Genomic DNA, 15052 nt, shown 5'->3' on the forward strand with positions numbered 1-15052 from the left:
CAGGAAATTTACTTTGCAGCCAGGTAAAATTTCTGGCATGGCAGATTCTGATGGGATTAAAATCACAGGAGTAGTAGGTAATAGTTCCAATTACAGGACATCTGTGGGTAAAACTAATCCCATCAGAATAGAGTTTAGAACTGTGTGGAGTGAAAAAGGGCAGTGGCCGGCCAGGGAGGGTGTTTGCAGGGAACACACACACACTCCCGGATGTGCCTCAGCCAGAGACACACTCCCGTTAATGACTTAATATTGTGCAGAAGGGGAAATTGCTTTAAAAAAGTGGATTGATTCATCTTCACAGCGTGAATGTCTGGTGTGTTTCCCTGTGAAGCTGTTGCCTGGTTACTAAATGAACCTGATTTTCCTGATGCTCTCTCTCATCCCAGGGATGGGCCGTGAAGTGGAAAATCTCATCCTGGAAAACACACAGCTGCTGGAGACCAAGTAAGAGCATGCACACCTGCATCCAGACACATACATGCAAACTGTCACACACACACACACACACACACATACTCACACATACACACAGGATAGAATACATACAACTGCTGGAGACGAAGTAAGAGCATGCATACACAAACACACACACACACACATCCCCATTTCTTCTCTCTCAGTCAGTCATAAACACTGCTGGCCTGGTACAAGCTGATGACTCATAAGTAAGGCTACGTGTTCGTAGCAGAAGTCACGGGTGTCACAGATTTCGTGATTTTTGCCATTTTTTGGCAGTTCTGTGTGTTTCCTCATTTTTTGCCATTTCTGTTTGCCTCCATTTTTAGTGCTGTAATTTTTTTTTGGCAGTTTTGGATGGTAACTGTTAACCTTAACATTGCGTACTGTGTATAGGCCTACACATTTTAACAGTATTGCCAAATGCTGAGAGAAACAAACTGCTACAATGCTATAATACACATTCTGGAATGTGCTGGGATCAAGATTCCAGTCCTTATTAGTTGTTGGAATCTGATGTTTGATGGCCCCTATCAATAATTTTGAAACTCAACCCTTAGAGTTCATTTCCCTTTTTTTCAGTTTTCTCTGATTCTCAACCTCTTTGCTGTGACTGCTCCGTGACTTCAGTCAATATTTCCTGTGACAAACACCTAGCCTTACTCATAAGTGTTGGTTTAAAACACAGGGTGGCTTTGTGGTGATTGCGTTAGGGCCGAATCGTGTTCCCAGCACAGTAAAGGGTGATGGCGTGGTGTTAATGATACTGTGACTAACCTGCAGAAACGCGTTGAACGTGGTGAAGAATGACCTCATGGCACGTGTGGACGAGCTCGGGTGCGAGAGGGAGGTGCTGCAGGGGGAGCTGGATGCGCTCAAACAGGCCAAGACACGGCTGGAGGACAAGAACCGCGAACTGGAGGAGGAGCTAAAGAAGTGAGTCACAGTGCTTGGCCCCACCCCTTCCTGTTTAAGCCTGTGGCATATTGCCAGCGCATACTTGCACACTCTCTGACTATCTTGTTGTTGTACATGAGATGAATTGTACCAAATGCTAAGTTGTAATTTCTGTATGAACTAATTTTTTAGTTGGGGGGGGGGGGGGGGGGGGGGCAAATAATTTCTCCCATTCGGTTTCACAGGAAAATCATGACCTCATTGGCAAATACCATTACTAAAATTGCATCATTACTCACTTGAATGAACTGTGAATCCTCATGAGGGTGTCCACATAATGGTGTTATACAGGCCCCAACTCCTAAGCTCTGCTCTGATGTAATGGAGGGCACTCTAGGTTGAGCCCTAAGGGGGTCAGGGATGAATCTGGATTGAGCTTCTGTCTCTCTGGCACAGGGTCCGGGCCGAAGTGGAGGAGGTGAAACAGAAGTCTAAAGATGAGGAAGATGTAAGCAGCCATTTTAGAACACTCTGGCACACTTAGAGCACTCTCTCTCTCTCTCTCTGCTCTCTCTCTCGGTCTGTCTATCTCAACTCTCCTTCTCCCTCCCTCTCTCCCTCCTTCCCTCTCTTTCTCCCTGTGCCTACATGATCTTGGCAGTAGCCAGTTATATTTGTAATATTTCCCTGTGGATGTAGTTTCATTGTTATGTTGGTGTTGGTTCCCTTGGCTGTTTTTACCGGTAGTAAGAGTTGATTGCTATGTGGCGCTGTTGTTATAGCGATGCGTGTGGCTGATGTAAGGTGTGTGTGTGTGTGTGTGTGTGTGTGTGTGTGTGCGCGCGCAGGGAGACCTCCCGACTGCGCAGAGGAAGCGCTTCACACGGGTGGAGATGGCGCGCGTGCTGATGGAGAGGAACCAGTACAAGGAGCGGCTGATGGAGCTGCAGGAGGCTGTGCGCTGGACTGAGATGATCCGGTACACACACTTACACACACTCATATATACACACATTAACACACACACACACACACACACAAATACTCAGTCCTATACACACATATACACACATACTTACTCCTATACACACATTAATGCACACACACACACACACACACATACAAACGCACACACACAGTCTTTCATGGTACGCACTCTGATGTTCTGGTTCTCCCACAGAGCCTCCAGGGAGAACCCAACACTCGCAGAGAAGAAGAAGTCCAGCATCTGGCAGTTGTAAGTTTTCCCGTCAGCAGCGCTTGGAGAAAAGAACACAGATAACACACAGGAGAATGGCGTAGGAGCTCAGTAATGACCCCTCTAGTCAGGTGACTTATGTCCAGGCAGTGACTGGAGTGTGAGTAAAGACTAACTCTGGTTTGTGATCTGCTTCTGTTACTGCCCACTCTCCTCTCTTTCGCCTCTCTCTCACCCCCTCTTTATAATCACCGTCTCTTCTGTCTCTTCCCTCCATCCTCTCTCTTTCCTTCCTCTCCTCACCCATCTCCCTCTCTCCTCTCTGCTCTCCTTTCTCTCCTCCCTCTCTCTCTTTTTCTCTCCAGCTTCAGTCGGCTCTTCAGCCCTTCCTCCAGTACTGCGGTTAAGAAATCCGAGCCGTCCTTCAACGTGAAGTTTGGCCCTCCGGGCTCCCATTCCGGATCCACGGGGATGAAGAGGAGCAAAACCCTGTCCGAGCTCCCCGGGGATAAATCCAAAGTGTTCGACTTCCTCAGCGAGGAGTGAGTGAGCCCTCAGCACTGGAAATGTCTGCCTTAGACACAGTCAGCTGGTCGCTGCGTCCATATTACTTAATGTTTGCATACAGCAGCGATCTTATAAAATTGTCTTCTGGTCGTTATGCTGATATACAATCTGAAGGAGCTGCATGCTCCATCGTTTATAGCTTTTGAGTGATTTATAAGTGCAGAGAATAGTTCATTTTACATGATTCTGCTCCCTCCCTCTCTCCTCCCCTTGATTGACGAGTGGGCTCTTTGGTGTCGTGTCACATCCTCCTGAGTGACATTTGCAAGGGCATAACGTTTCGATGGTTGAACCGCAGCCTAAGTATCCGAACGATAGCCCTCGCTGCACCATTGTGACATCACTTCCTGCTGTGTCCCATCAGAGGTGCGGGCAGCCCGGCGCTGCGCAGGGAGCACAGGAGAGCGGCGCACAGGCAGGTGAAGCCGCAGGTGCAGAAGCAGGACGGCCGGGTGCAGGCCCATGGCTGGAGCGTCCCGCACAAGCACAAGGTGGGTGGCCCCGCCCGCCGAAGGGCTCTGCCAAACGCCCCTGCACCTCTCACCCTTCCCCGTCTCTCTGCACCTCTCCAACCCACCTCTGCCACCTCAACACTCTCATCCTCTCACCCCTTCCCCTGTGTGATGTCACTTCTCAGGCGACCAATGGCGGGCAGGCGGAGGCCAGGATGAAGAATCTACCCGTGCCCGTGTACCTGAGACCCCTCGAAGACAGAGACACGTCAATGAAGGTGAGAAGAGAAGGTTCTGGAACATATTGCAGGGAGCATATGAGTACCATGACCATAATGATGATGTTGCTGGCCTGCATGGACAAGCAGGTGTAGGCAATGTTGCAGGTTTGTGGTGGTGGTATAGGAGAAGCTTGTGGGATGACCAGGTGGTCAACGCAGAGTTCTTCCCACAGGTGTGCTGTGCTGCGGGCGTCGACCTGTCTGGCGGGGGGGCACGTGATGTTCCCGGGGAAGACACCAAAAGCCACAAGCAGAGGAAGGGTTCGCAGAGCAGTTTGGACCAGCCAGAGCAGGACCCCCAGGTGATGTCATATAACCAAAGAACCCTTCCCAGCAGCCTCTAGTCTCAGGACTAGAGGCCCTGAAGAGCAGACTTCTCATTGAACACACTGTGGCAGCGTGATATTGCACAGCAGCCCATCAGCTTATGCACCATAAACACAAGCAGCCCTGGCTTGTGCTTAGAAGGCTGTTCCATAAGGTAGGCATGAGGCGGTCATAATCAGTTATAAGGCGGTCGTAAGGTGCGCGTGCTGAGTGTCTCCCCTCTCTGTGTAGGAGGGGGACGCAGAGCCACCCGAGGAGCCGTCGAGCCTGGTGTGGATCTGCTCCAGCTCCCAAAACGAGGCCAAGATCACCGTCCTGAACGCCAAGGAACCAGCGCACCCCCTGCAGACTTTTCCCGCCCACAGCACACACATACTGTGCATCTGCAGCGTCCCAGGTGTGTGTGTGTATGTGTGTGTGTTTGCGAGTGTGTATGTGCGTATGAGACAAGCTAATCCATTATTGCTATTATATGTTAGTTAAATGTCACCAAATGTGTAGTAAGGTAGTAGTAATATTTAGAGTCATATATATTGATTTGAATGTGTATGCAGACTTGCAGTGGGATGTATCACTGATTGAAGTTGAGATGTAGGAGGTGCTCCAAGTTTCAGCGTGAGGAAAGGAGACTGTTAGCTCGGAAACATCTGCATAGCAGTAGTACATAAAGCCATGAGCTGTAAGCCAAGACCAACAGAAACAATATATTGTATTATTATATATAGTATCGAGAATTAGAGAGGGCCCAACGCTGCACCTTGCAGGACACCTGCCATAAGGTGGAGTGGGGATGAGGACTTCTCACAGTAACTGGATAGGGGCACAAGACGCCTAACTGCTTCAGGGCAGTGTCAGAAACGCCATTGAAAGCCGGAATGTGTCGAACGCAGGACCAAGGCTGAACACAGGGATTTACTGGGATTTAATGGTTCAATAACTGACAGTGGCATAGCCAGGTTGGTTTAACATGAGTGTGTATGTGTGTGTGTGTGTATGTGTGCAGGTGTTCAGGACACAGACTACCCTGTAGGAGAGGAGATCCCTCTGCAGTCGCAGGATGATGTCACCGCGTCAGGCAGTGAGGGCATGCTGGGTAACATCACAGCAGTAGGCTGCACAGTGGAGGGAGGGGACGGGGTGGCAGCCATCGCCATGGCATCCAGCGCCCCCCAAACTGAGCCCAGCACAGGTAACCCCACACTCCCTCCCTTCTCCCTGTCCCTGTGCATTTTGGGACATACCACATGTCATAACAGTGGGAGTTTCCAATTTCATAGCTCTCTAAAATGATAATGGGATGTAGAAAAGTACTATAGTAGTAAATGTGTACTTTAGGTCTGTAAAGTACATGCATTTGTGTAACCCACTGAAACTCCTTACTCTCCATTGCAGGGCCGCCCCTAGAGCCCCACCCCTCAGAGGATGATGTCACTGCTGCAGAGGAGGCTACTGAGGCCACAGAAGCCAGCGAAGGGGGTGGCGAGGGAGAGGCGGGAGAGGGGGAGGGGCTTGACATCAACCGGCCAATCGTCTTCACAGAACATGTGTTCACGGACCCCCTGGGGGCACAGATCACAAAAGATGCCCCAGCTCATCCCTACATGCAGAGGTACTATAACACACACACACACACACACACCTGTACAGATGTATACACTGATTTAAAATGGCAGACCTTGTGAAAATAGTCATCTATTTCTGTATCACATGCAATTCTGGCCTAGTGAGCTCAGTTATTAAAGTTATTTAAGTTTTATGAATGCTTTTGCTGATCTACTGATGTGTATTTTTGGTTCTGCAGAGAGGGGGAGGGGTCAGGGAGCGGGGGGGCTGAGCTGGAAGAGAGCGAGGAGTCGGAGCCTCACATGAGCAGCGCCCTGCCTACCATGTGGCTGGGGACTCAGAGTGGAGGGTGAGAGTGTTTCTGCATTTCAGCCCAAGTATGTCCCTGCACGGCGAGGCTGTCCTCGTTTTAACAGAGCCTGTTCCTCCTCTCTGCAGCCTCTTTGTTCACTCGGCCGTCTCTCAGTGGAAGAGGTGTCTCCATTCTATAAAGCTGAAGGAGTCGGTGCTGTGCATTGTGTGAGTACAGGGCATCCCCAAATCAGGGCTCACTTTGTCTGCTTCCTTTAATCAGTGGGTGTGTTGAGGTGCAGTGTGTTTGGGTACCATGAGAGTGTCGGGGCACACTGGGAGTGTTGGGGTATAGTGGGAGTGTTTGGGTACAATTGGAGTGTTGCGGTACAGTGAGAGTGTTGGGGTGCAGTGGAAGTGCTGGGGTACAGCAGTCAGAGTCTGTCTCCTTTCTCGTGCAGCCATGTGAAGGGGCGTGTCCTGGTGGCTCTGGCTGATGGGACATTGGCCATATTTCACAGAGGCTCCGGTAAGATTCCATAAGCTCGTCATAAATTGCAGGAACCACGCCTGTGATATTGTTATATGTGTTAATTACATAATATTTAAACTATTACAGTTGGAAACACTGGAATGGAAATACTGATCACATTTTTGAGCAATGTCAGAGATGGCTATAATTTGGCATTGTGGAAGGCTATATAAGCTGGTGTGAGTGTGAGTATGGTGGGTAGCCTCAGTGCATGTGCTCCGTTTCAGACGGCCGGTGGGATTTGACCAACTACCACCTGCTGGACCTGGGCCGGCCGCACCACTCTATCCGCTGCATGGCTGTGGTCCACGACCGCGTGTGGTGCGGGTACAGGAACAAGATATACGTGGTCCAGCCCAAAACCATGAGGATAGAGGTTTGCGTCCCGCTCACCTACAGGGGGGGGTCGTGTGCAGTCGTGGAATTTGAGGACGAACATCTAAAGCTTTGAGCGCTGACAAATGATCTCCTTCTTGCACTTATTTGACAGGAAACTGTTTTAAAATACGCTCAGTGCTTAGAGGATAGGATGGGAGTATGTGGCCGTGGGCAGTGTGGGTGTCACGGGGCGTGGTCGGGGTAGTGTGTAACTGGTGCGTCCGCTCTTGCAGAAGTGCCTGGATGCGCACCCTCGGAGGGAGAGCCAGGTGAAGCTGCTGGCCGGGGCGGGCGACGGGATCTGGGTGTCCATCCGGCTGGACTCCACGCTCCGCCTCTTCCACGCGAGCACCTACCAGCACCTGCAGGACGTGGACATCGAGCCCTACGTCAGCAAGATGCTGGGTATTTCATTTACACCCCACGCGCTTATTCAGTCACTCACTCACTCATTCACACATGATGGTGTGAATATTTATGAATAAACCTGATTGGAGTGTGGAATATGATTTCTTGCTCGATCGCTCTCTCTCTCCTACTTTGTTTTTCATTCTTCCTCTACCCTCTATCGCTCTGCTTTTCTCTGTATTTTTCATTTGATTCCTAATGCATTATCTGTTTGATGTTTACATTGGACAGGCTGGCTATAATAAAAAATAAAAAACAGCAATAAAAACTAGGATTATTATACACTCCCCTACTAGTAACAATAGAAAAGATAACAGTAAAGTTGGTAGTACATGCTTGCCTGTGTGACTCTCATCCACAGGCACAGGAAAGCTGGGATTTTCTTTTGTTCGGATCACTGCTCTGATGGTGTCCAGCAGCCGCCTCTGGATTGGAACTGGGAATGGCGTGATCATCTCCATCCCTCTCACAGACAGTAAGTACCCGGGTGTTTATCACCCCTCTCTCACAGACAGTAAGTACCCGGGTGTTTAGCACTCCTCTCTCACAGACAGTAAGTGCCCAGGCGTTTATCATCCCTCTCTCACAGACAGTAAGTACCCGGGTGTTTATCACCCCTCTCTCACAGACAGTAAGTACCTGGGTGTTTATCATCACTCTCTCACAGACAGTAAGTACCTGGGTGTTTATCACTCCTCTCTCACAGACAGTAAGTACCCGGGTGTTTATCACCCCTCTCTCACAGACAGTAAGTACCCAGGCGTTTATCACTCCTCTCTCACAGACAGTAAGTACCTGGGTGTTTATCACTCCTCTCTCACAGACAGTAAGTACCCGAGGGTTTAGCACTCCTCTCTCACAGACAGTAAGTACCTGGGTGTTTAGCACTCCTCTCTCACAGACAGTAAGTACCCGGGTGTTTATCACCCCTCTCTCACAGACAGTAAGTACCCAGGCGTTTATCATCACTCTCTCACAGACAGTAAGTACCTGGGTGTTTAGCACTCCTCTCTCACAGACAGTAAGTACCTGGGTGTTTATCATCACTCTCTCACAGACAGTAAGTACCCAGGCGTTTATCATCACTCTCTCACAGACAGTAAGTACCTGGGTGTTTAGCACTCCTCTCTCACAGACAGTAAGTACCTGGGTGTTTATCATCACTCTCTCACAGACAGTAAGTACCCGAGGGTTTAGCACTCCTCTCTCACAGACAGTAAGTACCTGGGTGTTTAGCACTCCTCTCTCACAGACAGTAAATGCCAGGCTTTTTATTACTCCTTTCTCACAAACAGTAAATGCCTGGGTTTTCATCACAGCTCCCTCACAGAGAGTAAGCGTCTGGGCCTTTATCACCTGTCTCTCACAGAAAGTAATCCCCAGGCATTTATAAACTTTCAGAACAGACAGTAAGTGCCCAGGTGCTGATTTACTCTCTGAGTAAGCAGTAAGCATCTGTTTATAACTGCTCTCAGAGACATTAAGCAGCCTGCGGCGGGATATTCACTGAGCATGAGACAGATGAACAAGGTGACCTCTGGAGAGAATCGCTCAGAGGACACATCTGTTAAGCTTAAGGCATAAATAAAGAAGCTAACAGTAATACGACTGCAGCCTGTATTTCTGTGTTGGGGAACTGATGTTGGAAGCAGACGGTAGACGTGCTCGTAAAGACTCCGCCCCCTTTTCCCCATCGATAAAGCTGACAGGGCAGGTCCGCCGGCGGGGAATCGGCCGGGCAGCGCCGTGCGTATCTACGGAGACGAGCACGGCGAGGTGGAGGCCGCCGCCACGTCCGTGCCCTTCTGCTCCATGGCGCACGCCCAGCTCTGTTTCCACGGACACAAGGACGCAGTCAAGTTCTTCGCTGCCGTTCCAGGTAAGCGGCAGGCTGCTCCTGTGGACTGATCCAAGATCAGCTCCCTCTGGTCTAACCCACAGCTCTATATTCAGCCAGAATTCGGAGGGCATAAAGCATGGCTCACTCACTGCAGTCTATATGGTGATTATTATTGTTGTTGTTGTTATTATTAGCAGTCATACTGTTTTTGTTGCCTATGCCTGTGTGACCGTGAGTCATGCCCAATGTCCAGGTGTAAGATAATACATATTTTTTATTATTTCTAATAAAACATGGTTAAGACTGATGAGTGATGTGTACAGTAAACACACCTGCAAGCACTTGGTGACATTATCAATCGGAAGTGTAGGAAGATGGTGCGGATGATGCTTCATATTTTGTAGTTATAGAAATGCGAGGGGCAGTGCCATGACTTGCAGTAGGGGGCAGCAGTGATTCCTAAGGGTCCTAAGGGAAACTTCTTGTTAAAAGAAATGAAAACAAAATCTCAGGAACTTTTTATCAACAAAAGCTAAACTGTAGCCTTCTCACTGCAGCAATATTTATTTATTTATTTATTTATTTATTTACGGTAGTCCTTCAGATGATATCATTATGTTTTTTTCACCTGCCACTTAGTAGACATCAGCCACCGAGCATTTGCAGGAACCTATACCCTGATCTCAGTTTTTTTGTGAAGATAGACTGTCACATGCAACCAATTGGGAGCCCTGTCCACAATATGTCAGTCTATCAACCCTGTGAACAATATACCACAGTCTACATTAATATATGCACAATATAACACTATGCGTATTAACCCTGTGCAAAATGTACCACCATCCATATTAACTCTATATTCCACAGTCTAAATTAAACCTGTCCACAATGCATCACATTCCATATCAAACCTATGCAGAATACGTAGTTCTTGATTGGCTGTCTCAGGTCAGGTGATTCCCCCCGCGGGGCCCGCAGGGGATGCCGGGTCTGAGGGGCCAGGCTCCTCTGAGCCCCAGAGCCAGGAGCTGGTGAATCCCATGCTGGTGATGAGCGGAGGAGAGGGATACGTGGACTTCCGGGCAGGTAACCCTCAGCCCTTTTTACTCCGCTGGCTTTTAACACAGGATTCACTAGTCTGTGTCTTTATCTCATATACCATTACAATGCTTCAGCGACAAACTGGAAAATGCAAAAATTCAGTAGGAATCGCTGGCAATAGATTTTGAAAGGTTACTGGTGGTGTGGGACTCAGTGAATTGTAGCTATATGTATGTATGGAGATGTTCATGTATGATTATAATGCAGATGTCCTTATGCACTGCTTCGGTGTGTTATCAGAGAGCAGTGTCCTCCTGTGTAACCCGGTTTAAATGAAGTTTTAGTGAAGAGGAGGACGATGTCATTTCTCACTCTCAGGGGACGAGGGGGCCGAGACAGAGGAGCAGGATGAGTCCAAACCAGCAGCCCAACCTGCCACCGACCGCAGTCACTTGATCGTCTGGCAGGTCATGTGATCCCGGCAAGTCATGTGATAGCCAGCCTTGTCCGTGGGGGCCCATGGGTGAGGAAGAGGAAGACCTGTGTGTTCTACCAAGGAGGCTCAGAGGCTCTGCACGTTTCTGTGTTTTTTGATATACAAATTATAATTGTTACATTTTTTTATTACTGTTGATGAAATTATTTAGTCTTTTTTTTTTTTTTTTTACTTTGTGGCAGTAAGATTGTGAGGGCCTAACAGGGCAAAGGGGTGTTGGTGAGGTAACTGGGGTTGTCCTCCCCTTTTAATCTATCCTATCCCTCACTCTGCCTTCCTCCCCCCTCCCTCTCTGATGCTTGCTTTCATTCATTTTACTATTTAAATCCTTTATGGAGGGAAAGGGATTCAGTGATTGGACACCGTTATCTGCTGCTCCTGCCACTCTTCCGTCCAGCTGTGCCATGGTGATCTTTCTTTGGGAGAGAGTTAACAAGTGCATGCATCTGTACGGTCTGCACTACACACTCCTACCAATATATGTTTCGACAAACAACACTTCTTTGTACTTTTTAGGATTTTCTCTGAGTGTAAAAACACCATATATAACATGAGATTAACAAGTCTCAAGTAACACTAAAGAATAATGGTCTCCTTTAACAGCTTTTCTGTCCACATTTTCTACTTCTCATCTTTAAAGATCACAAAAGGGAAACCTGTATTTGTTTCACAGGGAAACTAAAATGTAACTTGCTATGTTGCAGATAATTATCCGCATGCCACAAGCTATCGTTTTCTCGACTGCATCTTTATTAATTGATTTCATGTTTTGTCATAAATGCAATCTGAAACTTGTAAGGAAGTTTTTTTAAATGTATTTTTTGTACTTTGTCAGTAAGACGATTTAATATGTTTGTTCTCTGTAATATGAGGGACGTTTCATGTATTGTCTGTAAACAGGGGTTGGGGAAAAGAACAAAACATATCACAGTGTCATTCCAGTATTTATTTTTTATGAACGAAACTTTGTGGATCAAGGATTTAAATTTGTACATGAATTGTATATTAGACATATATTGTTTAAAAAAAGGAAATCTTGTATGGTATGGTTTGTGGGTACACATTGTGATCACAGAGATGCATAAAAGATCGAGAGGTGAAGTGGCTACTATGCTGAGACTCCTGAATCCTGTATAGATTATCAGACTGCACATTTGTTGTACTGAGCTATGCATGTTTCATAAAACAAACACAGCAGTGTACGTCTTGTGGCCAGAGTTGTCATGGTCACCGTCTTTGGTCCCATTTTTGATTTTTGGGTGGGCAGAACTTTTGGCTGCTGGGCGATAGTCTGCTAGCTAACGTTAGCCTTTCACTATAACGGACATGGAATTGAGCATGAAGGGAATGACATTCCCTGGAATACCCAATGATAATGACTGTTAATACCATTAATGACCAACAGTGTGGTTTTACCCTTCATTGAATTACACAGCAGGCTTATGGCCCTTCGGACCATAATACAAGAATACATAATGCTCCATGAAATACCTTTGCCAGTGTTTTGTGTTAGGCACAATCCTTTAATGTTAATTGTGTCAGATTGGCACCCGGGCACAGACGTGTGGCTGAACATCTGAAGGTAATTTGTTATGAACGTTTCAATATTTTAAATATGGCCCTTTTCCAGTCTTTTGGGATGAGTAAGCTAAGGTTGGCTAATGGACTAGCGCTAGGCACATATCCTGTTCTGTGGAGTTCCAGATTTGGTTAGGGGGCGGTGCCCACAGCCTCCAGAGGCTTGTTGCCGTGACAGCAGTTTCTGCTGTTAGGTCTGTAGCTGAAAAGCATCATGGCCTTAATTTTAATAGCATATTAAACATGGGGAATTTACAGTGTTGCTTGATTATTGATCACTCATAGATGAAAGTTGTCAGCAGACATGTACACCTGCAAAACAGCCATATAGCTGTTAGGCTACATTATTAAAATCTGTCCCTTCCAACACCAATGAGCTCAAGGTAATTTTGCACATTTCACTGTCCACTTGTTCTATAATTTACATATCTATAAAGCTTATGAGTCTACACTGAAAAAAAGTTTAAATGGAAAACCTAAAATGTTTACTTCGATTTGTTACTCCTAGATATTTTTAAGGTTTTCTCAACTGAAGAATTTTAGGTTGATTTGAATGAAAACAGTTTGAGGACTGATGGGGCGTGTCCCTTCTGTAATGAATATGAATATGTAATGAAATGAATTTGATTGGCAACCCTTTAAACTGACTCGCAATAGCCTTTAGCTGGCAGACAGAATATGGAAAACTATATGGAACATGGCACCACCTCTGACATCAAGAACACCGAAAAAAAACAAATCAGCGGCAGGATCAGAGCAATTAAATGTGTTAGCCAATGTTAGTCGATTGCAGTCAATGTAATTTTAGTTCCAAAAGACAATACTTCAGGCTAAAAGAAAGTAAATAATTTAACTGCACATGCTAGTCCTCTGCCAGGTGGCAGTATTGTAACGCGGCCAAGCCCACAGGTTTCGGCTGAATAGAAGCCAGTACAGCGTCGCCCCAGCCAGAGAAAATCACGAGGACACTGCAGCACGTAATGTCACACCAACGTTTGAATTTACGACCATTATGTGGAATATTTCCCAGTCACTATTTACCAAAGGTCTCACGCTTGTGTCACTGTTTACCTGAAATTACCTCTCAAGAGTTTCTCTCCTGTCAAGTCCAGTGAACGGTTTTCGGCTAATCACCGATAACCCCACGCTGCTTCCACTAGGGGCGCATGAACCCACCCGGGGAACATAGAGTGGGCTTCATGCTCCGTCTCTCATAGGATGAATGAGAAACAAACAGTGCCTCCCACACCTCACCCCCTCCCGACTCTGTCCTTCCACACGGAGCACGGATTCGTCCGTTACGCAACACCGCCAGCTGGTCTTCCCTGCTGCTCTGCGGGGCTCCAAAACACCACGCCAGGGTACGGGAATACCGTCGTCGCTACAGTGCACCTGCAGCTTTGGCTAGACACTTTGGAGTGGAGCAATTTCAAAGGCATTGTTGTATTTCGTCTTTTTCAAAGCCAGTTTATCTTGGCTAACCCAGATCCCATACAAGTGCAAGTCAGAAGGTTGAAAGGTCAACTGCTTTGACCAATGGAAATAGCAATCAATCAATGAATCATCCTTTATTTATATAGCACATTTTATACACCTTAGTCCAACAGAGTGATTCTCAATGAATTTAAAGAACAGATAACAGATTAAAAGAAATGCAAAAACAAAAAAAAAAACAAAAAAAACGTAAAAGCAGGACAAAATAACAAGAAAGCGCCGTACTTTTGATCAACTTGCAAGCTCACAACTAGCTACATTTACTTGGTTCCCAGTTGTATGGACACATTATGTGTAGAGATGTTACATTTCTTGCGTATAGTTTTTCAAAACGAGTGGTTGTTAACTGTTAACTGAAGTCAAACAAGCAAGGCTGATACCAAAATGGTTGCGTGCTATATAGTTAGACTTGTTCGCCACAAGGCAAGCTATAGTAGCCTACTGACTAGTTAGTTTTCAGTTACATTACTGGTTTGTTTAGTTTAATTCTGCAAGGTTGCTTCCTGGCAAGGGTTCTTAAAGCATAAGTGCCAGATTCATTTTACAAATTTATCATGAATGGTCAAATGTTTGTCACCTGCTATTAGTGAAGCACTGTATAAGATCAAAGTGTATGAAAAGTACATTCTTTAAATGTGCATATTCTGTCATGGTTGGGAGGTATGCTGACAGTACCGATTCAGATCTGCACAGTCAAAATGACTGATTTGAATTTTTTTCTGATAAGTAAAATGTATTAGAGGTATAGCTGTCATCTTCACTGACTGTCTGCCTACATACCTACCAATTTAAACATTTCCCTCCTGCAAATACAGGAGAATTTCATAATTAGTAGAACCTACTAACTGGATAACTGGCCACTGATATTGGTATGCTTATTTACATGACTTCTAATTGCTATAAAAGGGTACTTTTTGGTTGCCGTGTAACTCTGTGTCCCAGCTGTCTATCCAATGTGTTACCATTTTCTGTGGCTGCAAACCCACCAGTTGAGCCATTAAAACATGGTACAAGGTAGGAATCATTGATGATAGTGGAGTGAGAAGCACAGGGTCTTGGGTTGGGCTGTGAGAGGACAGGATCAGAAGAGTGAGGTCAGGGGTCTCAGTGTAAAAAGCTTGGCACCAGGGGAGGAGTCAATCAAGGGCATAGGTTTGATTGTAACATCAGTGGGGTCACATTTGACCGTTTTCCTTCAAGATTTCAATAACCTCTCTCCCCTACCCTGGTCCCACCTTTTTTTCCAATAA

General features: G+C 46.6%; 1 protein-coding gene across 5 annotated transcripts in view; it reads left to right on the plus strand.

Moving 5' to 3' along the window:
* The window catches only part of LOC118216931 (C-Jun-amino-terminal kinase-interacting protein 4-like), a 28930-nt gene extending 16365 nt beyond the window's left edge, over positions 1–12565 (plus strand). For all 5 annotated transcript variants that reach the window (XM_035398562.1, XM_035398563.1, XM_035398564.1 and 2 more), the window contains 21 exons: positions 390–447; positions 1243–1395; positions 1813–1864; positions 2205–2335; positions 2537–2593; positions 2920–3096; positions 3486–3612; positions 3759–3851; positions 4028–4156; positions 4413–4578; positions 5185–5370; positions 5574–5790; positions 5983–6093; positions 6183–6263; positions 6497–6564; positions 6795–6943; positions 7179–7350; positions 7715–7828; positions 9056–9232; positions 10142–10279; positions 10613–12565. In XM_035398562.1, the coding sequence (XP_035254453.1) occupies positions 390–447; positions 1243–1395; positions 1813–1864; positions 2205–2335; positions 2537–2593; positions 2920–3096; positions 3486–3612; positions 3759–3851; positions 4028–4156; positions 4413–4578; positions 5185–5370; positions 5574–5790; positions 5983–6093; positions 6183–6263; positions 6497–6564; positions 6795–6943; positions 7179–7350; positions 7715–7828; positions 9056–9232; positions 10142–10279; positions 10613–10710 (2654 nt within the window). In that variant the 3' untranslated portion in view covers positions 10711–12565. The remainder of the gene's footprint in view (positions 1–389; positions 448–1242; positions 1396–1812; positions 1865–2204; positions 2336–2536; positions 2594–2919; positions 3097–3485; positions 3613–3758; positions 3852–4027; positions 4157–4412; positions 4579–5184; positions 5371–5573; positions 5791–5982; positions 6094–6182; positions 6264–6496; positions 6565–6794; positions 6944–7178; positions 7351–7714; positions 7829–9055; positions 9233–10141; positions 10280–10612) is intronic.
* The last annotated feature ends 2487 nt before the right edge of the window (positions 12566–15052 follow it).

This window comes from Anguilla anguilla, chromosome 17 (assembly GCF_013347855.1).
Source record: "Anguilla anguilla isolate fAngAng1 chromosome 17, fAngAng1.pri, whole genome shotgun sequence".
NCBI classification, from domain to species: domain Eukaryota; kingdom Metazoa; phylum Chordata; class Actinopteri; order Anguilliformes; family Anguillidae; genus Anguilla; species Anguilla anguilla.